The sequence below is a fragment of the Bos indicus genome, chromosome X (assembly GCF_029378745.1).
Source record: "Bos indicus isolate NIAB-ARS_2022 breed Sahiwal x Tharparkar chromosome X, NIAB-ARS_B.indTharparkar_mat_pri_1.0, whole genome shotgun sequence".
NCBI lineage: Eukaryota > Metazoa > Chordata > Mammalia > Artiodactyla > Bovidae > Bos > Bos indicus.
In genome coordinates this window covers 53,609,960-53,637,839 of record NC_091789.1, presented here as the reverse complement: position 1 = coordinate 53,637,839, position 27,880 = coordinate 53,609,960, and the positions used below count along the sequence as shown (strand labels likewise).

Genomic DNA, 27,880 nt, shown 5'->3' with positions numbered 1-27,880 from the left:
CTCCAGTCCATGGGGTTGCTAAGAGTCGGACACGACTGAGCAACTTCACTTTCACTTTTCACTTTCATGCACTGGAGAAGGAAATGGCAACACACTCCAGTGTTCTTGCCTGGAGAATCCCAGGGACAGAGGAGCCTAGTGGGCTGCCGTCTGTGGGGTAGCACAGAGTCGGACACGACTGAAGCAACTTAGCAGCAGCAGCAGCAGCTGAAGATACTATAGCACAGGGAAGCTTGGCGTGCTGCACTCCATGGGGTCACAAAGAGTCAGACACGACTTAGCAGCTGCACAACAACAGCAACAACAATGCATCGATTCTGGTTCTTTAATTTTAACAAATGTACCATACTAGTGTGAGATGTTACAGAAATGAATAACAGAAACCTCAAATAAAAAAGTCAACAAGTCAGAGGAGGAGCTCTCACATCTTAGGACAATAGCAGCCCGGAACAGGAAGAAGAAAGAAAAACTTCATTGTTTCGCCTGGCAAGAGTTTAGCCAATGAGAGATTGCCACAACTCAGCCAATAAAAAGCCACTATACTTGGAACTCTCAATTCATCCAATGATCTGTCTGCTTATTAGACTTTGCAACTTCCTTTCCGTAACAGTCTTTTTCGGCTGAGGCGGAGGGCTTTGTTTGTGGCAGCCATAGTTGGAGACCCTAGGGTATAATTGTTTGCTGATTCTGAGTAAATCGGTTTTTACTGGAGAAGTAACTGGCAAACTGTTTAAGGTGAACATTTTGGTGTCCAGTGCAGGGATTCAGAGAAGACCCCACAACGACTCTGAGGCCAGTAAGCAGATAGGTAAGTTACCTAAAAAGTCCACTGAAATTTTTTTTTTTCAATCACCAGCTCTGAGGCTTGAGGGTAAATTTTTCTCCTGGAGGTTTATTCGGATTAAAGCCTTATTCTGTCTGTGAGTTAAGCACTTTGGCCTGCTATTCCAAATGAAACTATGCTAGCCTTTAGCTGAATTTCTTTTGGAACAGGAGCTGTTTCATTGAAACTGTGCTGTTCAGTCTTCAGCCTGCCTCGTTCAGGATTAGGCTGTGCTGAGCAGCCTTTGTCCTGGCTCCTTTAAAACTAAACTGTTCCCTTAGAACTTGCTGATACAGGCCTGCAGGGTGTTTGAGTCCATTTAAGCTGTTTAGGCTGTTTGAAAATTACTGTTTTACTCTAAAGAAAAACCTCTGAGAAATGTGATTCCAATTAGCTAAATACTTTGAGGGTGCCCTTACAAGAATTCTGACTGATTTTATGTTTAAAAATCTGTAGTCCTTCCTCATTCACATTTCTAAGTAAATGGACCAACCTAACCAAAGGCAATTGAGAACATGAATGGGGATTATGGAGAAATACTGAAATCCCAAACTTACTTTTCTTAAAACAAAATTGGACAGCCATATCTGTAAAATTTCCAAAACTGAATGGAATGCCTATTTCTATATTTCATTATTTCCTGATAATGCATTATCAGGAGCCTAAAATTTCATCTCTGCAATGTAAGATTTTAAGATCAACTGAAGCAAGCAAAGACAAAATGGCTGCCAAAGCCTCATGTTCCTTGTCCCTGGCTTCTGTATCTCGGATACTGTCTCCAGTGTCATCTTGTTCCTTTCCTCTGACTCTGCCTCTGGCATCATCCTCCTTCTTCCCTTGAGAGTCTCTTGGACTGCAAGGAGATCCAACCAGTCCATTCGAAGGAGATCAGCCCTGGGATTTCTTTGGAAGGAATGATGCTAAAGCTGAAACTCCAGTACTTTGGCCACCTCATGCGGAGAGTTGACTCATTGGAAAAGACTCTGATGCTGGGAGGGACTGGGGGCAGGAGGAGAAGGGGACGACAGAGGATGAGATGGCTGAATGGCATCACTGACTTGATGGACGTGAGTCTGAGTGAACTCCAGGAGTTGGTGATGGACAGGGAGGCCTGGCGTGCTGAGATTCATGGGGTCACAAAGAGTCGGACACAACTGAGCGACTGATCTGATCTGATCTGATCTGATACCTCATCTATAACTCTCAGTTCCCCCATACTAATTCTCTTGCCAAACTTTCCCTTTTCTCTGAAACTCCCCTGTGCCATTTCCTCTGAACTTATCAGAACCCGTCTCTTTAAAATTAAGCCTTCAGAGGATCCAGAGGCTATACTCTTAATTATTTTACATCTCCTGGACTAAAGTGGAACTGCAAAGCCATAGTCAAAGATTTTCCCAAAGTAACTGAAATCCTTACAGATTTGGTGAGGAATATAATATAGTTATTCAAACTTATCGACTCTGACTTAGATTAGTTAGTTCATATGCCTGTCAGTGAAGACCAGGCCTAAATTTGGATGAAAATTCACAACTGGGGAAATCCTGAGAGCTCTCTAGAATTATAACTGGGAGATTAGGCGATCACTAAGTGATTTCCAAGAGCAATTCATAAGGCTTTCTGAAAGCCTGTTAACTAGAACAAAATTCAGACTTGCACACAAAAATCTGATGAACCTATTCATGAGTATTATGATCAACTTCAGAATGTATTTAAAGAAAATTCTTACCTTCCTTCAGATGTTGATTCCACTTGGGTAGCTTGCAACTGTATTTTTATTAGTGGGCTAAAACAGGATCTTTCTCTTCTAGTAAAAAGGAACAAGATTGAATGGGAAACTTTGTCCACTCCAGATTTAGTTAATCTGGCAACCCAGGTCTCTCACACTCTAGCTTAGTCATGTAAAAGGAAAACTGCTAAAATTCTTAATGTTCAATTCAAGCAAATGGAGGTCCCTAAACAAAAACAAAACCCTCCTAGTTTCTGCTATTATTGCAAAGAGCCAGGATATTAGAAAAGAGATTGTTACCAATTTTCACACTTTGGGTGCCTGCAGCCTTCTAAGTTGTCTTTCCAACATCCCCCTAATTCTCAATAACAAGAGTCAAAGGAACTATAAGAGCTATTCCCAATCCCTCCCTTTTGATTATCTTGAATAACATTTCTCCATATTAAGGGTAAATTTTTTCCAGTCCTAAGTGACACCAGAGCCACATTCTTTGGTGTTCAATTCCACTACAATAAACAGTCTCTGCCTTGGAGTACTAAGATAGTTCAAATACTAGGGTTCTCTAATGAACTTCCAAAGGTTCCTATCTCTGAAGCCATTCTTTTCTCTAGGCCCTTTGAGAAACACACAACATTTTCTCCTCAGTTCCTCCACCCCTACCTATTTATTTGACCAAGACTTCTTAGGGAAGTATCATGCCAGAATTTTTCTCTCCCATGAGGAGGAAATAATTCTACAACTTGACAGTAGTCATCAAAGCAGTCAATCAGGTAAATTAAATGACCCTTTGACATATTTTATTTCTTCTGTCTTTGATGGTACTACAGCTGATTCTGGACACACTGATCATTTGTTCCTACTGGGTCAGATACCACCCTCCTTATGGGCAAAATCTCCAACTGATATTGGTAAAATTCACAGTGCACATCCCATCAAGATCCAAATAAATACCCCCAAATTTCTCTCCAGAATGAATCAACACCCTGTAAGGAAAGAAGGCCTTCGAGATAAAAAGCCTATAATAGAAGATAACAAGTCATCATTATCCCTATACTAATCCCTATAATCCCCTGATTTTACCATCGAGAAACCTAAGGGCTGAGGGTGGAAGTTTGTCCAGGATTTCTGAGCAATAAACAAGACTCTTATCCCTCAACACCCTTTATTCCTAACTCACACACTACTAACATCCATTTCCAACAGAAGCAAATTCTTTACTATAATTGATGTATGTGGTGCATTCTAACCAATACCTTTTTGGCCTCATTTGGAAAACAAAACAATGCATCCGTACAGTAATGCCTTGGGGTTTTACTGAGAGCCTTTATTTCTCAGAAATCCTGAAGGCTGATCTGGATGATACAAAGTTCCTTAGGGGTTCTGCTTTGGTGCATTTTGTGGATGATTTGCTTCTTTGTTCTCCTTCTCAAGCCTTCTCACAGGAAAGCAGCATCCACTTGCTAAAGTTATTAGCCTTAGAGGGACATACGGTTGCCAAGGGAAGATTGCAGTTTTCCCAAACCACTTCAATATTTAGGACACCTGATACCAGAAAAAGGGCTATACCTGAATCCAGAAGGCTTCATAATGTCCTAAGCTTCCAAAAATCCAAAATGAAGTGCCAAATGTGAGGTTCTCTCGGGCTAGTTGGATATTACTCAAACTGGATTCCAAATTTCTCTCTTATGGCCAAATCTCTGTATATTTTACTAAAGAGCAACCTCAACCCAATTTTATGGGAAGAACCAGACAAAATAGTCTTTAAGGCCTTAAAGGAGAGTTTGATGCACCTACACACTCTTGGGCATCCAATGATCAGGTTCTCTTTTCCGGTTTTATATATGAAAAGGAATATAATGCGTTTGGGATACTCACCCAAAAACATGAGAACCACCATCTATCCACAGAGTATCAAAGCCAGCAACTGTACACTGTGGCACAGGTCTACCCTGCTATTATTGCAAAGAGCCAGGATATTAGAAAAAAGATTGTTACCAATTAAGCACCTTGGGTGCCTGCAGCCTTCTAAGTTGTCTTTCTAACTTGCCTTAGAGCCATTACTGCCACTGCCTTTTTGGTTAAGGTCATCAAAAAGATTGAGGTGGGATTCCTTTCAACCATTTTTGTACCTCATGCAGTAGAAGCCCTTCTGAATTCTCACCACACTCAATATTTCTCAGTCAGCCACCTCACCTCCTAAGAAGTCCTTTTGTTAAGTTCCTCACGTAACTCTTTTAGGTTGTAATAACCTTAATCCTGCTGCTCTTCTGCCCTCCATCACCAGTGACGTCTCTCACCACTACTTAATGCTGATGGATCATATCCTGATGCCTTGTGATGACCTGCAAGAAAATAATTTGGGTAATGCTGACTTCTCAAAGTTCACTGATAGTTCTTATCTAAAAGGTGATCATGGTAAATACTGTGCTGGGTATGCTATAGCAACTCCTTTCATTGTTTTTGAGGCAGCATCTTTACCAATGGCTACTTCAGCCCCAAAGTCTGAATTATGTGATCTTACACAAGCTCATACTTTACCCAAGTACAAAACTGCCAGAATTTATACTGATAGTAGATATGGTTTCGGAGAAGCTCATGATTTGGGAATGTTGTGGAAGCAACATGGCTTCCTAACTTTCAGTAGAGATAAAATTTAAAATGGCTCCTATGTTCAAACATTAGTGAATGCAGTACTTTTACCTGCCACTTAAGCTTAAAATTCCAGGGCATTTTTATCTTGACTCCCTGGAAGCTAAAGGAAATTACCTTGCTGACAGTTCCATAAGGAACGCTGCACTTAAAGGAATCAAAAGCAGTCAAACTTCTGTCATGATACAAAGGGGTATTTCCCCAAATGATAACTTAGAAAAACTGGCTGGAGAAGCCCAACAATTGGTCTCAAAAAAGAAAAAAGACTGGAAATTCAACTCTTGGTTTGATAAAAAGAGAAAGCTCTGATTCAGATCAAATAACAACTCAGTCCTACTAGAGATTGCAAAATTTATACTCCTAACCGTTGTACATGCATTAGATCATTGGTCTACTGACAAAATTCCATCTTTCATGAATCAATATTGGTGGGGAAACATTTACAAAGTTGCAAAAATTGCCTACCTCACTTGCCCCACTAACCCAAAGGACAACCCAGGGAAGCCTGTTCTTACTGCTTCCAAACATTTTAAACTGTCTTAACGGACCATGCAAGGTCTGGCAATTGGATTTAATACCACTTTCCCCATCTCAGGGATATAAATATATTTTGGTCATGGTGTGAATATTTTCACACTGGACTTAAGCCTTCCCTTGCAGACAGGCTACTGCTTTTTCTATGGCTGGTCTTTCTGGAAAATATTATCCCTACCTGGGGAAATCCTCCCACAATTCATAACGATCAAGGGACCCATTTTACTGGTCAGATATTTTGATACCTGTGCTGTTTGGCCAGTTTTACAACACTTTTACTGCATTTAGCATCCTCAATCCTCTGGTTTAGTCAAATGCACTAATGGAATTATTAAAACTCAATTGGCAAAATTTGTATGGGCCCTCCAAATATATTGGCCAAAAGCACTGCCACTGATCCTTCTAAATCTTATATCCATCCCTTGTGGAATTCAAACTCTCACCCTTTGAAATAGTCACAGGACACTCAATGCACTTGGCTCTTGCACTGTTTAACCTGCAGCTGATGAAACGAGAAATATTCCAGTGTTGCAAAGGCCTAATTGCCTCTATTAAAAATAACCATGTTTTGCTAGAGCAGTGTTTTCACAGTGCACTCTCCGAAGATGAAGACCTTAAGCACCCTTGGAACCTGGAGATTTCATATACTGGAAAAGACACCTTCAGAAGGATTCTCTTTAACTTCACTGGAGAGACCCCTATCAGGTACTGCTAACCAACCCTTGTGCCATGAAACTCCAGGCAACAGACTCTTGGATTCATGTGACACACGGAGAGAAAGCACCACACCCTGAGTGGACCTGCACATCATCTGGTGACCTGACAGTAAATAGCTCCCAGAATTGAAGCACACAACATCTGATAGAACAGCTTTCCCAAGAGAGTTAGATCAGGCTTGTCAGAAGTTTGTCTGCAAAATCTTTCATATGATCTCCAATGTTTATGATCTTGACTATATATGGACTTTAAGTTCAGTTCAGTTCAGTTGCTCAGTCGTGTCCGACTCTTTGCGACCCCATGAATCGCAGCACGCCAGGCCTCCCTGTCTATCACCAACTCCCGGAGTTCACTCAAACTCATGTCCATCAAGTTGGTGATGCCATCCAGCCATCTCATCCTCTGTTGTCCCCTTATCCTCCTGCCCCCAATCCCCCCCAGCATCAGGGTCTTTTCCAGTGAGTCAACTCTTCACATAACGTGGCCAAAGTATTGGAGTTTCAGCTTCAGCATCAGTCCTTCCTATAAACACCCAGGACTGATCTCCTTTAGGATGGACTGGTTGGACCTCCTTGCAGTCCAAGGGACTCTCAAGAGTAAGTGGCCTCAGAGTTGTCCCTTCTACCCTTCCTTGTTACTCAAATGTGACCTCAGTAGGTTTCCAGTGTGTATGCTTTCCCTCCATCATTGAATACCACACCCAGGAAAGGTCGTTTCTGGCACTGAGGGACAAAAAGTCACTGAAACCAGAAAACCCAAGTCTTAACCAGCACTGCTTTCAGAGGAAGATCATCTGGAGAGTGTGCTCAGTTGTGTCCAACTCTGCTACCCCATGGACTATAGCCCACCAGGCTATTCTGTCTGGATTTCCCAGGCAAGAATATTGGAGTGGGCTGTAATTTCCTTCTCCAGGGGATCTTCCCTACCCAGGGATCGAACCCACGTCTCCTGTGTCTCCTGCACTGCAGGCAGATTCCTCACTCACTGAGCCATCAGGGAAGCCCTTTCAGAGAAAGATCAAGATCAAAAGGAGGAAATGTAAAAATTAATAAAAAAATCACAATTAGAATAGGAGATCAGAAAGAGGAGCTCTCACACCCTATGACAACAGCAGAGCCCAACAGGAAGACTTCCATTTCTTGCCTGGCCAGAGCTCAGCCAGTGAGAGATTGCTACAGCTCAGCCAATGAGAGATTGCCACAACTCAGCCAATGAAAAGCCACTATACTTCAAGCTCTGCTGCTGCTGCTGCTAAGTTGCTTCAGTCGTGTCTGACTCTGTGCGACCCCAGAGACGGCAACCCACTAGGCACCTCTGTCCCTGGGATTCTCCAGGCAAGAATACTGGAGTGGGTTGCCATTTCCTTCTCCAATGCGTGAAAATGAAAAGTAAAAGTGAAGTTGCTCAGTCGTGCCTGACTCTTGGCGACCCCATGGACTGGAGCCTACCAGGCTCCTCCGTCCATGGGATTTTCCAGGCAAGAGTACTAGAGTGGGGTGCGATTGCCTTCTCTGACTTCAAGCTCTAAATTCCCCCAATAGACTCTTTTGTTTAGTATAGCCCAACCAACTACCTTTCCCCCTCCTTGCTGTGAGGGGTACTTGTGTGTGACTTGCTATGATGGCAGACCCCAAATTGTAATTCTTTGTTGATTCCAAATAAACCCATTGTTGCTGGAAAAATAACTGGTAGTCTATATGTGTTAGATCAATACTATTAATAAAGGGGGAAAACAGGTGCAGGGTATAATGTGAACTCTCTGTACTGTCTTTGAACTTTTCTGTATATCTAAAACTGTTCTTATAAAAGTTTATTTTAACGTTGACTTAAAAAGGAGTACAATACAGTTTGTCCAGAAAAGATGGAAAGGCCCAGAGCTGCGGTAGTTTCTCTGGCCCCTGAAAATCTCATTCACACAGCCTGTGAGACCCTTAATACACAGTCTCTGAAACTAGACCACCTGGCTTTGAATTCTGGGCATTACCACTTACTAAATGGGTACATTTGGGCAAATTACTTAACCTTTTTGTGAATGATGGCCCCTACTTTTTGCCATGTTATTAGGACTAAATGAGTTTAGTATGTATAGATTGCTTAAATGAGTGCTGACACACTGTAAGTTCTATGTAGATACTTTGTAAACTTAAAAACGTGATGACTAAAAATTCAGTAATTTAGTAATTAGCTATATAATCAGACAAGGTAGGGAGATATGAGTTTGGTTGCTATAAACCAAGCAGTGGTTACCATGGATATGTCAGAACCTTGACAGCCAGCATAAGGGGGCAACTGAGCTGTGTTACTCTGGCAAGAAAGCTAGAAGGCGCAACACATCCATTTTAAGTCCTCTCAAAAAGAACCAACTTCTAATCAGATACATAATTAACCACCTCAAGGTAAGCAAAATATATCATTATCTCCATTCTGTAGATAAGAATTCTGAAAATGGTAGGTTTAATTTAGATGATTTCATCCTAGAGTACCCAGGAGAGGTGCTGGAAGTGAAAGGACCTGATAATCCCTAGTCCAATTATTTTCCTTCTTGGTTATCCTACTTATCCTTCTTTAAGATATGTTCTTAAGGAAGAATTTGTGTGATGCCAGTTGGACCTCTCTTAGTGGTACTAACAAATACAGACTGTCTGAGATCAAGCTAGGAAGCTCTGCAATTATCAGGAAACAGACATGAAGCTGCTACTTCTGTCTTAAAGGGAGATGGCTACCATGGAACCCAGACAATCAGACAGTGGTGTTTCAGGCTCCTGGTCTTATCAGCATCATGAGCAAAGCTGGAATAAGGCTGGTTTTGATCACAGGCCACATATCAGGTTTTCCTTTGGAAGGGCGTAAGCCAGACCTATTTTCCAGGAGGTCCTTATGGGAATCTGAATGATTTCCTAGGGAATGAACAATGCTCTAATAAGAAATGCTATGAAATGCGAGTCTCTATTTGGGGATAGCAGTTCTCTAAAACAGTGGGTGATTCTGCAGAATCCTGCTAAGTTATCCATTGATAAGCAGATACATACTCACCACATAATCATCAGAGAGCTAACCAAAGCCCATCTGAGTATCAGCCTAAGTACTTTGGTAACCCAACCAGAGCTTCCCCCAGCTCTGGGCCCCATACATAGACATTCAGTTCAGTTCAGTCACTCAGTTGTATCTGACTCTTTGTGACCCGTGAATTGCAGCACGCCAGGCTTCCCTGTCCATCACCAACTCCTGGAGTTCACTCAAACTCAAGTCCATCGAGTCGGTGATGCCACCCAGCCATCTCATCCTCTGTCATCCCCTTCTCTTCCTGCCCCCAATCCCTCCCAGGATCAGAGTCTTTTCCAATGAGTCAGCTCTTCGCATGAGGTGGCCAAAGTATTGGAGTTTCAGCTTTAGCATCAGTCCTTCCAAAGAACACCCAGGACTGATCTCCTTTAAAATGGACTGGTTGGATCTCCTTGCAGTCCAGGGGACTCTCAAGAGTCTTCTCCAACACCACAGTTCAAAAGCATCAATTCTTAGGCGCTCAGCTTTCTTCACAGTCCAAGTCTCATATCCATACATGACTACTGGAAAAACCATAGCCTCGACTAGACGGACCTTTGTTGACAAAGTAATGTCTATGCTTTTGAATACGCTATCTAGGTTGGTCATAACTTTCCTTCCAAGGAGTAAGTGTCTTTTAATTTCATGGCTGCAATCACCATCTGAAGTGATTTGGGAGCCCCCAAAAATAAAGGCTGACACTGTTTCCACTGTTTCCCCATCTATTTCCCATGAAGTGATGGGACCAGATGCCATGATCTTTGTTTTTTGAATGTTGAGCTTTAAGCCAACTTTTTCACTCTCCTCTTTCACTTTCATCAAGAGGTTTTTTAGTTCCTCTTCACTTTCTGCCATAGGGTGGTGTCATCTGCATATCTGAGGTTATTGATATTTCTCCCAGCAATCCTGATTGCAGCTTGTGCTTCATCCAGCCCAGGGTTTCTCATGATGTACTCTGCATATAAGTTAAATAAGCAGGGTGACAATATACAGCCTTGACGTACTCCTTTTCCTATTTGGAACCAGTCTGTTGTTCCATGTCCAGTTCTAACTGTTGCTTCCTGATCTGCATACAGGTTTGTCAGGAGGCAGGTCAGGTGGTCTGGTATTCCCATCTCTTTCAGAATTTTCCACAGTTTATTATGATCCACACAGTCAATCAAAACCACAATCATTAGGTTAGCCAAAAGGTTTATTTGGGTTTTTCTTAAGATCTCATGGACTTTTTGACCAGCCCAATAGACAAACACTTCACACCCACTAATATTAAACAAAAAGACAATGACGGTTGATGAGGATGTGGAGAAATTAGAACCATCCGGAACTGCTGGTAGGAATGTAAAATATAGAAACAATCTGGCACTTTCTGAAAATGTTAAACACAAAGTTATATGACCCAGCAATTACACTCCTAGGTATATACTCAAGAGAACCGAAACCATATGTCCATATAAAACTTATACAATCCTACACACACACACATATATATAGCAGGATTATTCATAAGAATCAAAAAGTAGAAACAATCCAAACATCTTATCAATTGATGAATGGATAAACAAAATGTGGTATATCCGTACAATGGAATGTTATTTAGCTATAGAAGGGAATGAAATATTAATACATGCTATAACATGGATTAACCGTGAAGCAATTGTCTAAAGTACCCTTTTTACTTAGGCAATGCATTTCTCCACCCTATCCCCAATTCCAAGGTTGAATAAAGATATTCCTAACAGGGATGAACTATGGCTGAAGGGATAGGCCACACCTAATGCCATCATGCTGGTGTAGGTTGCATTCCTAACAAGAAATCACTGTTTTGCCACTAGAGTTGATAATCGGTTCCCCTGCACCATGACATAAACAAGGTTGGACAGAATGAAATAATGGACTTTTGACGGTCCCAGTCTGTTTATCAGTTTCTGTGTATTCATAAGCTAATTTAGGTTCAGAGTTAACCATGGGATGATTTCTTATTTCCCTTAATATTAAAGAACTAAGCTGAATCATGTTCCGGCTTCTGACCTCCTGCTGGTGTCATCTAAAGACAACTGAAAAGACCCAAAGGTAATACTGTAATTATTTCCTTAGACCTGTTCCACCATTTCCTCCAATGTACCTAGCCATAGTCCCTCACAGGACAAATCCTTATGATATATATTATTAGGGGGCATGACTAGGTAGTGTCTACAAGATTAGGGGCAGGGTTGGGGGAGGATGGCCAGTTCTACAAGTCAAGTGAATCAGGGAAGCAAAGTGTCCTTGGAGGCTTTGGGGAGTAGTTCCCACTCCACCTTCTACCACCTGGCTGTGCCTTTATGACTGCATTGGGACTACTGCAGGCAGAGCCCCAAACACCAAGAATATAATTCTTTCTTTAGACTGAGAACTAACAGTACTTTTAAGGCTTTGACTCATTTTTCTTTTCCATTTCTAGACATGTAGCCATCATCATCATTGGACTGCACAACTCAGGCAAAACTGATCTTGTGGAGGCCTTCCGGAGACGTAAGGAACTGAGAGCATTAGATACTAGTTTAGGTCTCCCCTGGGTCCCAGTGAACAATGAAATATCATTCCTTCCTACCCTTACTTCATGGCACTCAAGTTACCTCATTTGAAGGTAAACACTTCCCAACACACACGAACAAGACACACACACACACACACACACACAGAGACACCATATACTCCTCTCCTCAGGTGTTACCAGCCTGTTTATGTAATGTCTGTTACCTGCTCCCTTTACAAGATACCCTAATTGAAGGTCTTTTCGTAGTGTCAGTATGAATGAACTGTGACTATGCAAAGCACTGTAGTTGATAAGGAAGGATAGCAAGTTTGAAACAGTGTCTAGTGTCAGAGCTCAATTAAAGTGGAATTTGGTCTAGATAAGAGAGACAAGTGTGGGATGATGAACAATTTTAATAACGTGAAACTCTTTTTGACAGTTCATATAGAGGGTTGGAGCTTGAGAAATGGTGTCAGTTCAGAGACAGGCAAGTTTAATACCAAATCTCCAGTTTAATACCTTGACATTTCAGCCAGTGGTTCAGCCTGGTATTCCACCTTACAGGCAGCAAACTTGATTCTGCCTCTCCCAAATCTCTGATTGGCAGAAATGATAATTTAAAAAAAAAAAAAAAAAAGGTAAGCAGCAGCAAGAAAATCAAGGAACCAAGATAAATCACAAGGTTACTGATAAAGGGAATAATTTTTAAAGCCCAATTCAGCACCACCCCTAGATTCCCATCCAGTCTGGGTGGGGCCTGGGAATATATTAAGAACACCCCAGGCCTTTCTAATAGCCATCTTAGGGAAGCACTCAACTGTAATTAGCCGTATGCTATTTTGCCTATGAGAATAGCATGTGCTTTCCATTCTAATTCCTAGAAGATAGAGCTTGCAGTCTAATTTGTTACTGTTTAACTTGCCTTGTGGTTGATGAATAACTTGGGGCTGATTCATAAACTTCATTCACAGAGATGTTTTTATGGCTAAGAAGCAAATTTCCACTAATGTCACATTCTGAAGAATTATCTCAGGCTACCTCTGTCCATGTAAGACTTCCAGAGACTAGTAGACTCCTCTGTACCCAAAATGCAATAGCTTGCCCCCTATAAGCTCCTGCAAATGTTTATAATTGCTGAAAACAGATGATAGCCTAGGGAGGAAGTTCCAATCTATAAGCAGTAACTTGTGTAAACATTTGAAGACACTGGCTATAAAATATTTTGGGACATAAGCCATTATTATCAACAACATCATTCACTATAACTGTTTTGTCCGGCATGGTCATATGGGGCAAGTGAGGGCGTTTAAAGCAGTTTCAAACCTAGATATATATTTCGAACTTTAAAAGAAAATGCTGTCTTAGCCCCACCCCAGATCTCTCTCAAAGAATGAGGCCTAGTGTCATAGGTTTTAAGAGCTCCACAGGTGATCCTGGTGTGCAGAGTGGGTACTGAGAGCCAAAAATCAGAATCAGACCAACTCACAGGGGACCTGAAGGTTCAGATTTGGGCCTGGAGAAGGCCCAGGGAATCAAAAATCTTAACAGGTGCACCAGTAAGTCTGAGACAGGCATAAATTCTACTGCTCTTTAAGGCAGTGAGTCTCAAAATATAAGGTGAGAAGAATCACCTAGGGATTTTGTTAAACATAGGAGTTTGCTAAACATACAGATGCTTGTGTCCCAAATGTATGGATTCTTATTCATTTGGCACAGGGGGGGACTTAACCATCACCCCCATGTAACTCTAAAGCAGATGATCCCCAAACTATGCTTTATGTAGCATTCTGCTAGGGATATAGAGATGGATTTGACTCAGTACCTGTCCTCAGAGTGTTTATAAATTAATAGAGGAAATAAGAGAAATGTACATTGTCAGAGAGCAAGTTCTGATGGTTTTTAGGGTTTGCCAACAATAGATTGAATTATTGGAGAATTGGTAAGGTTGCAAATACAAAGAAATAACAGGGAAAAAACATAAAGTTTGCTTTGATATAGAAAACATGATTTAAAAATTACCTTTAGAGTTTTAACCTATTCACTTATTATTTTTAAGTAGTCTAATATAGACATAACAAATAACATAAAATTGTGAATGAAAATTATATGTTCTGTGAAAGCTATAATTAAATCATTGACTAACATAAAATCAGAAGAGGACACTATGAGATGATAGTAAAATGTAATAATATGTACATATACACACATATAGAGGCATATTATGTATACACACACATGTGTGTATAGTCATACATTTCCAAAGATCTGAAAGCATCCTGTTAACTTCTCAGCTAAGCAGCTTATTCTAGCAATCCTATAGAAAATGTCCCATGTAAATCTGAAACTAGAGATAAGAAGCTACTGATTCTGGTCTTAGAACTCCCAGGTATGAGTGTAGAGAATCTGTAAAATCATCTTGCTACTAACGTGGGCAGAGAGCTAAGCCAGGCTGTCGGTTTAATAGACTGGAATGTGTCTAGAGAAATGCTGAACTGCATTTCTCTGGGGGCTGAGTGAGAGGTGGAATGCCCTGTGGGACTGTATGGTCTGGCCATAGCCTTGAAAGGGCAAAGGTGTCTGAGTTTGGCATGGTTTCTAGGAGATATGAGAGGAAGAGGACTTCATACTCTCCTCCACAGTAACAGGCCCCATAAACATTTACTGAACACCTACTATGTGTAAGGGAATGCAGAGCCCCTCCCTCACAGAGCTTATATTTTCACTGGGGAGGCAGGATATGCACAGAATGAGGTGAAGGACCAGTTTAACACATCATGTGCTTAACTAGAGATCGAAGTGAGAGCTGGGCCAGTCAGCGAGGCTTCCTAAAGAAAGTGGTACTTGAGCTGGGCCTTAAAGAAAGGATGGGAAAGAAGAGTTTCATCAGATGCATTCAACAAATATTTATTGAACACCCGTCTGCCAGTTTCTGTGCTTGACATTGTGAATATATAATAGCAAATACTGAAGGGGTTTCTATCCTGTTGCAGTTTATAACCCAGATAAATAAATCACAGAATTTATAACACTGTAACATGGGCTTCCCTGGTGGCTCAGACAGTAAAAGATCCGCCTGCAATGCAGGAGACCTGGGTTCAGTCCCTGAGTTGGGAAGATCCCTTGGAGGACAGCATGGCAACACACACCAGTATTCTTGCCTGGGGAATCCCCATGGAAAGAGGAACCTAGCAGGCTACAGTCCATGGAGTCACAAAGAGTCAGACATGACTGAGCGACTAAGCATACATGTGCTGTGGTAGTGGTAAGCCCAGAAGAAAGGCACCTTATCCGGACTTGGGGATGGTAGTGTGAGTTAAGAAAATTTTCTAGAAGAAACAAGATCTGAATTGACCTTTTAAAAACAAAATAGGTTTTAACCAAGCAGAGTAGTGGGAAAGTGTTCTAACCAGTAGGACTAGTATCTTGTGAAGGCCCGGGGCAAGGGAGAGCCTGACATGCATGTGGAATGGGGGACAGGGAGGCACACGAGTCAAGAAGCAGAGGGAGGAAGAGGCTGGGTACCAGAGACCCTGGATACCAGTCAGGGAAGAAATGGATCTGGCAGGTTAGGAGGTAAAAGAGTTTGTATTCTGTCTTCAGAGCAACAGGCACTCAAGGAAGGTTACTGAGCCAGGATAGGGTAGTGTGGGCAAAGTGCTAGTTTAGGAAGATGAATCAGCATGAGCAGGATGCCAGGACACCTCCATAGGATTTCTGAGGGCAGGCTGTAATCAAGGTCCAGATAATCATTTAACAAATTATTTCATCCTCTCTTCCCCTATGCATAGAACTCCCTAGTAGGAGTAGGATGGACAGTTGTTCAAGCTCTGAACCAACCACACTCCTGGTGGATAATTATGAAGTTTCCATCTATGACCTAAAAGGAGACATGCAGGGCCGCAAAATCTGGCCAAACTACTATGCTCAGGCACATGGGCTTGTCTTTGTCCTCGATTCCAGTGACTTGGAGCGCATGCAGGAAGTGAAGGTCATCTTACCCAACATGCTGTCTGATGAAAGAGTGGCTGGGAAACCCATCCTACTGTAAGACTCTACCTTTGTGTCCAATTTCCCCTTCCATTCTGAGCCTTTAGAAGAGAAGTAGACAGAGGAAGGGCTAGGTGGTCCCTCTATCACATCCAATTAGACCGCCTCTCCTCTTTGGCTGAGGGGTAGTGGACCAGTCCTCTATGGGCTGTTTTCAAGAGCCACTTTCTACCAGACACTGCCATGGGGGAACCTATTATCTAATTGTGCAAAGGTAATTTTGAAGGCAGTCATCAAAGGGAAATGCACACACCCTCCTCACTCATTTGTCAACTCTTCCTGAAGACTGCCTCCCTACATTTGCTTCTCTTTTCTGGCTTCAGTCTCTGACCCTGAGATGAAGGCAGAAAACTCCTGTGTTGTATATTCAATGCCAGTGGCCTGCTCCCTTGGCAGAGTGCCCGAGACTTATGCCACTACCTCTTATTCCAGGGTGATATTTCAGGCGGCCTGTCAATCCTCCCCATGCCCTTTTAGCCTTTTTTATTCCTTGTTAGCACCCCCAGCTCAAGCATGAACAGAGTTTAGGGAAGGGTGTAAAAGCTCCAAATTTGTTCCTATCCCAGTTAGAAATTCTAATTAAAGTTTGATGGTGTAGTGTAGAAGTCAGAAATGAGGCTTGGGGATTATTTCAGATTCAAATTATTTGTGCTATTCTTTCCTCCATTGAGAGCTGGCTAGAAAAATGTCTGGATCACCTTACTGGGTATGGCTTAAAAGCTAGTCCCTGGATATGGAGCAACTGTACCAGAATTGGATATCCCCCTCTTTCCTTTTTTTTCTTGCCCTTGGTCTCTATCTCAGTTTCACTCATCCTCTCTTCTTCCCTAAAAATCTTCCAATGCCTGGTTTTAGCCTGGCCAACAAGCAGGATAAGATGGATGCCCTGCCACCTGGTGATATCATTGAATATCTGCTGCTGGAGAGACTAATGAATGAGAACAAGTCTCCGTGCCGAGTGGTAAGTGTCCTGCCCTCCCTTCCCTTGTCCTCTCAACCAAGGCTGATGCCTTCCACAGCCCATAATCAGTCTCCTTTGCCAGATCTCAGGCAAAGCCTCTCCCTGACACAAGTATGGTAATGATTTCTGACTCAACTGTGATAATAAGTACCACCCTCTCACAGCACTTTTGCATCTGTTTTCTCATTAGGCCTGTAAAACAGCTCTTTAAAGCTGGAAGTTTCAGTAGTCTCATTTTATGGTTAAGAAAGCCAAGGCTCAGAGACCCTGTGTGCCTTGTCCAAGGTTATACATCCAAGACGTGACACTTGATTAAAGGACCTAGCTTTTGTACCTTTCATTTACCTTCTCAGGAGTAAATGTTGAGTATCTCTTAGGAAGTCTTAAGAGCCTCTCTAGGTACAACAGAGCTTCTGTGTACCTGTGTGCTGAGGGTGATTGAGACTATGGGCCCCAGAGGTCCCAAGCTCCTGGGCTGGAGTCTTCTCTTTTTGTCACAGGAACCTTGTTCAGTTGTCAAAGAACTTCAAAGGCGCCGTCAACCTATAATTGATGGCCTGCACTGGCTGTTATCTGCCATTGGGGAGAAATATGAAGAGCTGTGTACTCGCCAACAGCCACTGCCACCAACCATTGCAGCCTCCAGTAGCACTAGAGGATTTGAGGAAAGATCCCCAGCAGACAGGTACCGAGCTGTCTCTGTTAGGTGTACTGATAAGAATAGATGCGGGAGTTAATCTTCAATATAAGCAGGGAGTTCTGGGAGGAGCATGAATTCTGTGAGGTGCTGAGCAAGTCTCTCAAGATCAGTTGGCCCAAATGGGGTGAAGGCAGTGACCACAAACATCCCAACACTGTTAGGTACATCCTCCCCTAGGCACAATTTGAGTGGGATGAGTTAAATCATCAGTAGTAGAGTTTCTTCAAAACAGGGTTTCTTTTTTTTTTTTTTTGAACTGTATATATTTTATTTTTTTAATTTAAATTTATTTTAATTGGAGGCTAATTACTTTACAATATTGTATTGGTTTTGCCATACATCAACATGAATCCGCCACGGGTGTACACGTGTTCCCAATCCTGAACCCCTCCTCTCACCTCCCTCCCCGTACTATCCCTCTGGGTCATCCCAGTGCACCAGCACCAAGCATCCTGTATCCTGCATCGAACCTGGACTGGTGATTCATTTCTTATATGATATTATACATGTTTCAATGCCATATTCTCTGGTTTGTTACACAGAGGAGAAAAGGAACACAGGCCCCTTAAGGAGCTTATTGGCAATATTCTATGGATAACTATCCTGGAGCTGCTCCACATTCTCTGCTTCCCATTCTCTGATCATTCCAATAATACAGCAAGGTGGGACAGAACAGGAATATAGAAAAGAAGAATAAAAAGAGGAGGTGATCAAGGTTTTGAGGAATAAAAAGACTAAATGTCCTCTTCCTCTGTTGTTCCTCTAATTGTCTGAAGACACATGGTAGGGATGGGGGGATAGTTGAATTTGATTAAGGAGCTCGCATCTGTTTTCACTATGGCTTTATCCTCTCTATCTTCTCCAGCTTTGCTACCCAGATGGGAATGTCCAAAGAAAACAGACAGCATGTAGGACAACACTCAATGGAACCTAAGCCTCTGAAGTCAATCCTGCTAGTAAGTGGCTCATTAAATGTTATTACCTCAGGGACCAATCTCCAAACTCTTTGGGCACCAATTGACTTTCTCCTCCATCTTGCTGATATACAGAAAGAAGGTGTAATAATAAGACCCAAGAAGAACGTATCAGTAACCTTTGCCTTAGATGAACCCATGGAGGAAGGTGAATATTCTGGGGAAAATGGATCTCATAACACTGCTGGACTGCGTAACACCAGTGGAGCTCATAACACAGCTGGAGCTGGTAACACTGCTGGAGCTAGTAACACTGCTGGGGCTCGTATCACCGCTGGGGCTCTTATCATCGCTGGGACTCGTATCATCGCTGGAGCTTTTAACACCCCCGAGCTTCGCTATGGTCCAAGTGATGACTTTCATCCCCCAGCCCCATATACTGAGGATGATCTTTTTGAAGGTAAGGCTGGAACATTGATTAGTTAAGGTAGAAAAGATATAAAGGCCTTTCCTCACAATTTAAAGTGAGGAGTGAGTTTTGAGCCCCAAACTCTTTTTTCATGCTGTGGTTGGTGATCAGGAGAGAAGCAGATGAAGTGCTTGGAGAGTACCATCTGGCAGCCCAGTACGATGCTCCAGGATCTTTGTCTGGATGGCTGTAGGGTTATCTTAAAGGTTATGATTTCCAGTGGTAGACGTACAAATTGGTACAATCTTTAGAGAGAGTAGTTTGGTTGTCTGTCTCCCTCCTACTCTCCATCTCTCTTTCTCTATGTGTGTGTGTGTGTGTGCGTGCCTGTGTGTGTACATGTGCACATGCTCAGTTATGTCCAACTCTTTGCAACCCCATGGACTGTAGCCTGCAAGGCTCCTCTGTCCATGGGATTTCCCAGGCAAGAATACTGGCGTGGGTAGCCATTTCCTACTCCAGGGGATTTTCACGACCCAAGGATTAAATCTGTGTCTCTTGTGCCATATATATATATCTTGGAGAAGGAAATGGCAACCCACTCTAGTATCTGTGCCTGGGAAATTCCATGGACAAAGGAGCCTGGTGGGCTACAGTCCATGGCATCGTGAAAGAGTGGGACATAACTTAGCAACTGAACAACAAGAACAGCATGTATATATATATATATATATATATATAGAGAGAGAGAGAGAGAGAGAGAGAGAGAGAAAGAGAGAGAGAACTTTAAAATTGTGGAAACCATATGAGCCAATCATTTTATGTCTTGAATTGTAGCCAAAGATAATTACACAAGTACACAAAAAAGAATGCTCATAGTTGTTCAATCACAGCATTGTGCATAACAGCTAAAAGCTGAAAACAAGCTAAAGGTCTAACAGTGGTGAATGGCTAAATAAGTTATGGTGCACCAATACAATGGAATACTATGCAGACCTTAAAAGGGCTAATGTTGACATATTGACTGGCATGGAAAGTTTTCCACAACCGTTGGTGTTTTGTTGGAGAAAATAAAGTCAGAGCACAGCATGTACAGCATGATATATATATGTCCATAGACTATCTGGAGGGAAATCACCAAACATGAGCAGTGGTTTTCTCTAAGGGTAAGATTCTAGGTGATTTTTAGAAGAGCCAAGGTACCTTTTTTAGGATTTTTGTATTATCAGAAATTTTTTAATAATCATATATGATTTTTCCCAATACACTAAAGGCACTAAAAAAAGAAAGCTGTGAGGATTTAAAGGCCCATTGTTGTTAATGGCTACTCCATCTCAAATGTTCCTTGGCCGCAGTTTCCATGATGGTAAACTGTCAATTTTATAATGTCACCTTTGCTCTCCAAAGAATCTGCCCTTCAGGCTACCTCAGAGCCTTGGGTTGTTATACCTACACAGAGGAGCTGTTAGTTCTGTCTGTTAATACCTCCACAGTCCCCCTATAATTCCACCTACTCCAACATAATATCCCTTAGAACTCCCGTTGTGCCCATACATCAATCTTCGAGCCATCAAATGAATCTTATCCCCATCAAGAGGCTCAAAAATAGTTAAGGGGAATAAATAGTTTGAAATAGTTTAAGAATGAAGACAACCTGGACAGGAACACTGAGGACAGAGGTGCTGCTCTGGGAAGGAGGATGAAAGTTGAGTGGCAGGAATACAGCAGAAGAGTGGAAGAAGTGTCTTTCTGGATGTCTGATTCTACTCCTAAGTCTGTGTCCAAAACTGAAACCCATTTTTCATTTCTATAACCTCAGAGCCAAGGGCAAAAAGGAGAATGGGCACCTGGGACTCAGAGGACATGTTACTGGACAATCCCTGATGAAGCCTTTGAAGCCTTTGATGTGGTTAGTATTCCTTAGGTGAAGGGAAGAGAGCAAGAGGGAGAGCAAGTATGAGGTCAGGGCAGAGGGGGACACCTGGTGGGATGCAGTCTACACCCCTTGGAAAGTAGGCAACACCCTCCTCACCTGGAAGGACAGGAAGCCTTGTGCCTAGCTTCGTTTGCAGTGATGCCTGTTTTCTTTCTCTTTTAGCAGACTTTTAACAGAGAGCTAAAGAGAAAAATGAAGGAACGTCCAAAGAAATATCTCATATCCCTCCTTTGGTAAATGGGTTCATCTACAGAACCATTAGAATTTTTCAGTTTTCAAATTTCTGTCTGTTAATACCTCCACAGTCCCCCTATAATTCCACCTACTCTAACATTATATCCCTTAGAACTCCTGTTGTGCCCATACATCAATCTTCGAGCCATCAAATAAATCTTATCCCCACCAAGGGGCTCAAAAATAGTTAGGGGGAATGAATAGTTTGAAATAGTTTAAGAATGAAGATGACCCTGGCAAAGAAGATCAGAAGATCTTTGTACCCTAATGCTCCTGATGAAGTCTGTGAGCAACATATCAAGGGTAACCAACTGCAATTGAGTCTTAGAAGTATAGGGTCAGTTTAGAACTACATTTTCTCCCCTTGTGTTCTTGGGTGGAAGGGGACTGGCATAAGTAAAGTATTCTGCTGAGAATTATGCTCTACGGAATCATTTTTAGTCACGCCTCCGAAAACAACTCGGTTTTAAATTCCCAGCCATTGTCTGTGAAGCCTGGCAACAATTCTTCTGCTGTCCCTTCAGGAATAGCAACTGATGTCTCTCCTAACATTTAGGTTAGGTGTGCAAAAACTGTACGAGCTTAAAAACATTCAACTGTCCATTCCAGAGAGGGCAGTGTTAGTGGTGGGAATCATCATTCACTATGACTACAGCTGCTACTTTCACCATCAGTACCACAGCCCCCATTTCCTGAGTGCCTTCTGGTTGTCAGACATAGCACTAAGCTCTTCACGTTCATTATTTTATTCACAACAACCCATGGGTGTAGGCAGCGTATTTGTTTTTGTTTTACAGATGAAGAAATTAAGGGGCAGAGAAAAATAACTTACCTAAGGTCCCAGAGGCTGTAAGATGCAGAACAAGGAACCAAACCCAGATCTGACTCTGAAGCTACTTTAGGCCAGAAAGATCTTCTTAAGCTTTTCTCAAACTTTACCCAGAAGAGAAAGCTATATCCAGGGAAAATGTTGAAGCTTCATCATGCCCATGTTAGAAGAATTAGGTTGACTGCAGTAAGCACACTGATGGTAGTGGCAGACCCAGGTGAGCTATGACTTCCATTCTGCCAGACACTAGGCTAAGTGGTTTACGTACATTACTGCCTTTCATCTTCACAAGGCTTTGAGGTCAGTCCTACCATCATCTTACAGAGGCAGAAACTGATGTTTAAAGAGGTCAAACAATTTGTCCCAAGGCACCCATTAGGAAATGACAGAACTGCTCTTCAGACTAAACCAAGTTCCAACTCCATAACTCATGGTCTTAACTCCTACCTATATGGTCTCACCAGGAAGTATAAACCAACTAGCCTATAACTGTTTCTGAGAAAGAGAAACCTGGCACATAATAAGCATCAGTCTCACAACCCCATCTGGAGGGCCAGACACTGTCTAAGGCTGCAGCATTTGCTGTTATGCCTTATTATGGCTTTAAGTCCAAGGGGACCACCTCAGGCACTTTGTGGGTCTTTGACAGGATTCTAAGGTTCGGCTTAAGTCATGGCGCTGGAAGCAATCTTGAAGAACATCTAGTCCAATGCCAATTGTTATACAGATTAGGCATTTGGTACAGAGAGGTTAAGTGACTTGCTGAAGGCTGCAGAACTGATCACTGACAGACATGCTCCTGAAATCCAGATCTCCTGTGTGCCTGAGCCAATGTGCTATCTTCCCTGCCCCAATATACTACACCCTCTCTGGGTCTTCTCTGGACACTCTTGACCCATCTGTACTTGTGCTTGCATAATTGCTAAGTTGCTTTAGTCATGTCCAACTCTGTGCAACCCTATAGACTATAGCCCACCAGGCTCCTCTGTCCATGGGATTCTCTGGGGAAGAATACTGGAGTTGGTTGCCATGCCATCCTCCAGGGGATCTTCCCAATCCAGGTATCGAACCCACATCTCTTCCATCTCCTGCACTGGGAGGTGGTTGCCATGCTGTCCTCCAGGGGATCTTCCCAATCCAGGTATTGAACCCACATCTCTTCCACATCTTCTGCATTGGGAGGTGGGTTCTTTACCACTAGCACCACCTGGGAAGCCCATCTTGACCCCACCTACATTCCCTTCAATTTGTCCAATAAATATTACTGGAAAATTCTGCTGACAATCATTCCAACCCAGGGATATATCAAATGTCTCTACTGAAGAGGAGTTTACCAGACAGGAGACTATAATTCAACAAACCAAGGTTCTTCACTCATGTTGCTCTTTACAGCATTATGTCTGAGGCAGGCATACCTTCTCGGCCAAGAGGGGAAGAAAGTATGGCTAAAAGGAATTAGGAGTGCTATCTATGAGTATGAGCAGGGTGGAGAATTTAGGTTGAAACAACCTCTGACATAACTGAATTTCAATATATTGGCATACTTTCCTTTCTACAATATACATGTTCCTGGGTGTCAACCAAATTTTCCTACAGAAAGTCTATTAATCAAAAATATTTAAAGAATATCCCCTCAATACAGCCAGGAAAACCTTATTTATTTTGAGTGAATAATTTGGTTGCTGCAGGGTGTTGCCATACTTTCCAAACTCCTTATCAAGCTGAATGACCTGGCAATTACCCCCAGTGAAGACAAGAAGAAGAGCACATACCTCACAGGCTTATTTTGAGGATCAAAGAGGACAAGCCAGGGCCAAAATGCTAGGCAGAGTGCCTGGCACATAATAAGTAGCTCATGAAATGTTACCGACTATTATTATGATTAGGGGAGGATCTTAGATCATCAGATAGCTATACTTCCATACTGGGAGAAGTATCCTCTTTTCTGCAAAGGATAACCCAAGGAGAGATGTCTTAGATTCTAAAGTACAAAGAGTATAGGGAATCGAGGGTAATTATAGGGCTTCCCTGGTAGCACAGCTGATAAAGAATCCACCTGCAATGCAGGAGACCCCGGTTCGATTCCTGGGTTGAGAGGATCCCCTGGAGAAAGGATAGGCTATCCACTCCAATATTCATGGGCTTCCCTGGTGGCTCAGACAGTAAAGAATCCACTTGCAAGACCTGGGTTTGATCCCTGGGTTGGGAAGAACTCCTGGAGAAGGGCATGACAAGCCACTCCAGCATTCTTGCATGGAGAATCCCCATGAACAGAGGAGCCTGATGGGCAACAGTCCATGGGATCACAAAGAGTCAGACATGACTGAGCGATTGAGTATATAGCACAGCACAGGGTGACTATAACCACTGCCAACCACCACTTCCCAGAGCCTCGTCTTTGAGAATCCTAAAATCTGCCAAAAAACAAAGGTCTTACAAACTGTCTCAGTGTGGCAGCTCAGGGACCAAGATTAATGAGAGCTTCTTGAGCCTTGGGGGCAAATATTCTTTCAGGCAAATGGTTGCCTTGGAGTTTCTCTCCTTTCATTGTCAAGGTCTTGGCCTGCCTCCTCCAAGACTTTTAAAGTCTAGCTCCTGTCAGAGACACTTTAAATATATGACCCTGGCTCATCATTCAACAAGCCCTATGTGGCTCTGGGTACTTGTCCATTTCGTCTTGCAAGACAGGCCTGGGCTTTTGGATTAGAGAATTCCATGTGTATAGGTAGAGATGCTGTGTTCTGAATGGTTTTTACTCCTGAAATCTTGTCACCACTCTTCATATGCTGTTACTACCCATCCTAGTGTGCAATCAGTAGGGTTGGTATCCAGTATGATCTGCAGAACATGGGTCAGAGATTCAGGATACTGTTAAGAGTTAAGGAAGAATTGTGATGATTTGGGATTGGATATGGAAACCAAGAACAGGTAAGTGAAAGTGAAGTCACTCAGTCGTGTCCGACTCTTAGCGACCCCATGGACTGCAGCCTACCAGGCTCCGCCATCCATGGGATTTTCCAGGCAAGAGTACTGGAGTGGGGTGCCATTGCCTTCCCCAGATTATATGTATAGTAGAGCTTTCGAACTTACAAATAACATGAAATACCAAAATAGGTTGTTACTTTTCCTTTCTCCACCTCTCTCGTTCTCTCTCTTTCTCTCTCTCACACACACACACAGACACATACTTTTTAGTGTTAAGACAATTGTATGAAAAACAGGTAATACATTTTTTACATAACATCTCAATATTCAAACAAAACTGTACTTCATGTATGTAAAACAAAAACACATAAATTATGCATTGGTTTCTCTATATTTGATATTATTGAATAATGTTATAATTGAAATTTTTGTTTTTAATGGGGTTTTTAACTTTGAAATCCTTGCTTCAGACTTACTGAAAGTAGAATTAACAGGGTTTTTTTGACCTCCTACTTTTAGATTTGGGGAGTGATGGTTCAGAATCAGATGCATTCACAGTAATGGATGCTACTTCCACCAATCCTGATTGAAGGGGTTCCAGTGATACCTGAATAACAACAGGTAACCTAGTCACAAATCCCCTGGAAATTTGAGCTTCTGGTGCTTGAACCATCCCAGTTGTGTTTCAAATATCACTCTTTCCTCCCAGTATCCTATTAAAACCACTCATCTTCAAGGCAGTTGCAACTGGTAAGACTTAAATACACCACTCAGGAGAATTTTGCCAACTAGCATTCTTAACTATAAAACACCATTGGCTATGGGTGGGGTAGGGCTCAAGTCGGGATTCACTGCTTTGGCATTCACCCCTGTAAATTCTTTATTGGATAGCCCAAACTTGGATTTCTGACAGGAAAGGGTGTAGAGAATAGAGGTGTTCTATCGCCCACCATCCCACCATCCCACTTCATTTTCACAGGTGCGCCTAAAAGAACTATAGCCATGGCACCTCTGACCCATGCCTATTCCTTTAACTATAATAATCCTTGGCTTTTTCTCTTATATCAAGCTCTATGGGAAACACAGGTGGAGTTATCCCAGGCGAGAGAGAAAGCAGCAGAAACTTCCTGCTGTTGGGAGGGAGACCATATCGGCTTAGGGCTGTGGGAGTCAGGGGGCTTGTACTTCCACTCCAGTGCTCCTGGAGTGCCTGGCTCAGGTCCCAGGAGCCCAGGAGGCTCTGCTGGTTGGTGGTGGACAAAGCGATGTTAACAAAGTGCTCAAACTGCTGGGCGATGATGACTCAAGAATCCCACGCAATCCCACGCTCCTGCTAGTCACCACTTCCAGGAATTAAAATAGACCTCTGGTGCTAAGAGACAGCAGGCCTTTTATATCTGCTCAAAAAAATGAGCCCAGCCTTAAGGACTATCCTGCTATTTGATACAATGGAATATTACACAGCCATTAAAGATGCCAATTATGTGCACTGTGCAGGTGGGAACCAGAATGTGAAATAATGTTACACAAAAACAGCACAATAGGAAATAGGTACACATGCTGATCAGAACTATGGAAAACACACATTGAATAATTCATCCCTAAAGTACCAAAGAGAATGAAGAGCACCACAGTCCTTTGAGTTTCCACCCCTACCCCCAACAACACCTTGTATTATAATACACTTTTTAAAATTGTTGTGCTGGTCATGCTAGGTTACTAAGACATCTGCCTTTTAAGTGACACAGGAGTTAACTCTGCAGATTATTTGATTCAGGGAATAAATAAGAATTTAACGCTAAGGGGGCTGATGCTTTAAAATGGGCTTCCCAGGTGGCACAGTGGTAAACAACCTGCCTGCCAATGCAGGAGACGAAAAAAGACATGGGTTTGATCCCTGGGTTGCGAAGATCCCCTGGAGTAGGAAATGGCAACCTACTCCTGTATTCTTGGCTGGGAAATTCCACAGAGGAGCCTGGTGGGCTCCAGTCCATGAAGTCACAAAGAGTCGGACATGGCTGAGTGACTGAGCACATATACGCCATTTCAGGTTTAGCACTCCAATGAAAAATTCCTTCAAAACACCTAGTCCACAAAGCTCCAATATGGGAGTTTAAGGAAACATGTGTTTGGACCTCTTTTAAGTGGGATTGCTGTGTTTTGAACTAAGCTAGCTTATAAGGAGAGAAAGAAACTATTTTTGGATAGGCTTCCAGAAATCCCTCATTGAAGAAGAATTGCTAAATGCTTTCCCCCAGCCCCACCCTTGTCTCCGGTAGTGCTTATTACACTTAGCCAAACATCTAGCACATATATGGGTATCTGGGTAAGCACTATTCTCCTTCTGGAGCCCTGGCCTCAAGCCCTGCCCAGACTTGGGTTTTTTTAGAATTAGCTTTCAATCAGTACATCTAGTTTTTAAAAGACTATGTGTAGTCTTTTCTTTATTAAAAAAAAAACTTTGTATTCTGAAATTTTAGATTTATGGAAGATTTGTAAATATAGTATGAAGAGTTCCCATAAACCCCTCACCCAACTTCCCCTAACATTAAGATGCATATAACTCTGGTAGATTGATCAAAACTATGATATTAACATTAGCACAATACTATTTATTAAACTATAGACTTAATTCAGATTTCACCAGTTTCTCCAATAATGTCCTTTTTCTGTGCAGGGTCTAATCCAGGATCCTATGCAGTGATTATAATAGTTTAGTTTAAAAAAAAAAAAAAAAAACCTAGAAACTATTCTCCTTTTAGGAGGTGAAACAGGTAAGCCAGTAAGTGTCTGGCCAATTTATGATCCTGAGCTATTCTAAGAAACTCATGAGGGAACTCTATTACTTCTGTACCCAAGCTCTGAATTTGTGACACCTCTCATCATGGTTATTTTCAGAAAACATGTCTTACATCAGCA

The 27,880-nt window shown here is 42.3% G+C and overlaps 1 protein-coding gene and 1 long non-coding RNA gene across 4 annotated transcripts in view; one reads left to right on the top strand and one right to left on the bottom strand.

The window, feature by feature from the left end:
• Window positions 1–27,880, bottom strand: part of LOC109555111 (uncharacterized) — a 33,284-nt gene that overhangs the window by 2,067 nt on the left and 3,337 nt on the right. Inside the window, exon 2 of one of the 2 annotated variants that reach the window (XR_011565277.1) lies at window positions 2,550–4,891. This is a non-coding gene — a long non-coding RNA (uncharacterized lncRNA). Of the gene's footprint in view, window positions 1–311; window positions 4,892–27,880 lie in introns of those variants that run through there. The other variant, XR_011565276.1, reaches the window with a different exon arrangement.
• On the top strand, window positions 620–20,979 carry ARL13A (ARF like GTPase 13A). 2 transcript variants are annotated; one of them, XM_070784172.1, is made up of 9 exons: window positions 620–808; window positions 11,489–11,561; window positions 11,932–12,002; window positions 15,795–16,050; window positions 16,909–17,014; window positions 17,515–17,699; window positions 18,580–18,670; window positions 18,764–19,088; window positions 20,857–20,979. In XM_070784172.1, exons 2-9 carry the CDS (start codon window positions 11,503–11,505, stop codon window positions 20,919–20,921), a joined length of 1,158 nt encoding a protein of 385 aa, XP_070640273.1. In that variant the 5' UTR covers window positions 620–808; window positions 11,489–11,502; the 3' UTR covers window positions 20,922–20,979. The 2 variants fall into 2 exon arrangements, with proteins under 2 accessions (XP_070640273.1, XP_019811247.2); XM_019955688.2 differs by having other exon boundaries at window positions 18,580–19,088.

What these genes read in the sequence shown, in the direction of transcription:
- ARL13A (XM_019955688.2), top strand. Translation starts at nt 11,503, where the DNA reads ATGTTCCGGCTTCTGACCTCCTGCTGGTGTCATCTAAAGACAACTGAA. An exon ending in ACAACTGAAAAGACCCAAAG is followed by an intron (nt 11,562 to 11,931) that starts GTAATACTGTAA and finishes TTCCATTTCTAG; the next exon opens with ACATGTAGCCATCATCATCA. An exon ending in GCTGGGAAACCCATCCTACT is followed by an intron (nt 16,051 to 16,908) that starts GTAAGACTCTAC and finishes GCCTGGTTTTAG; the next exon opens with CCTGGCCAACAAGCAGGATA.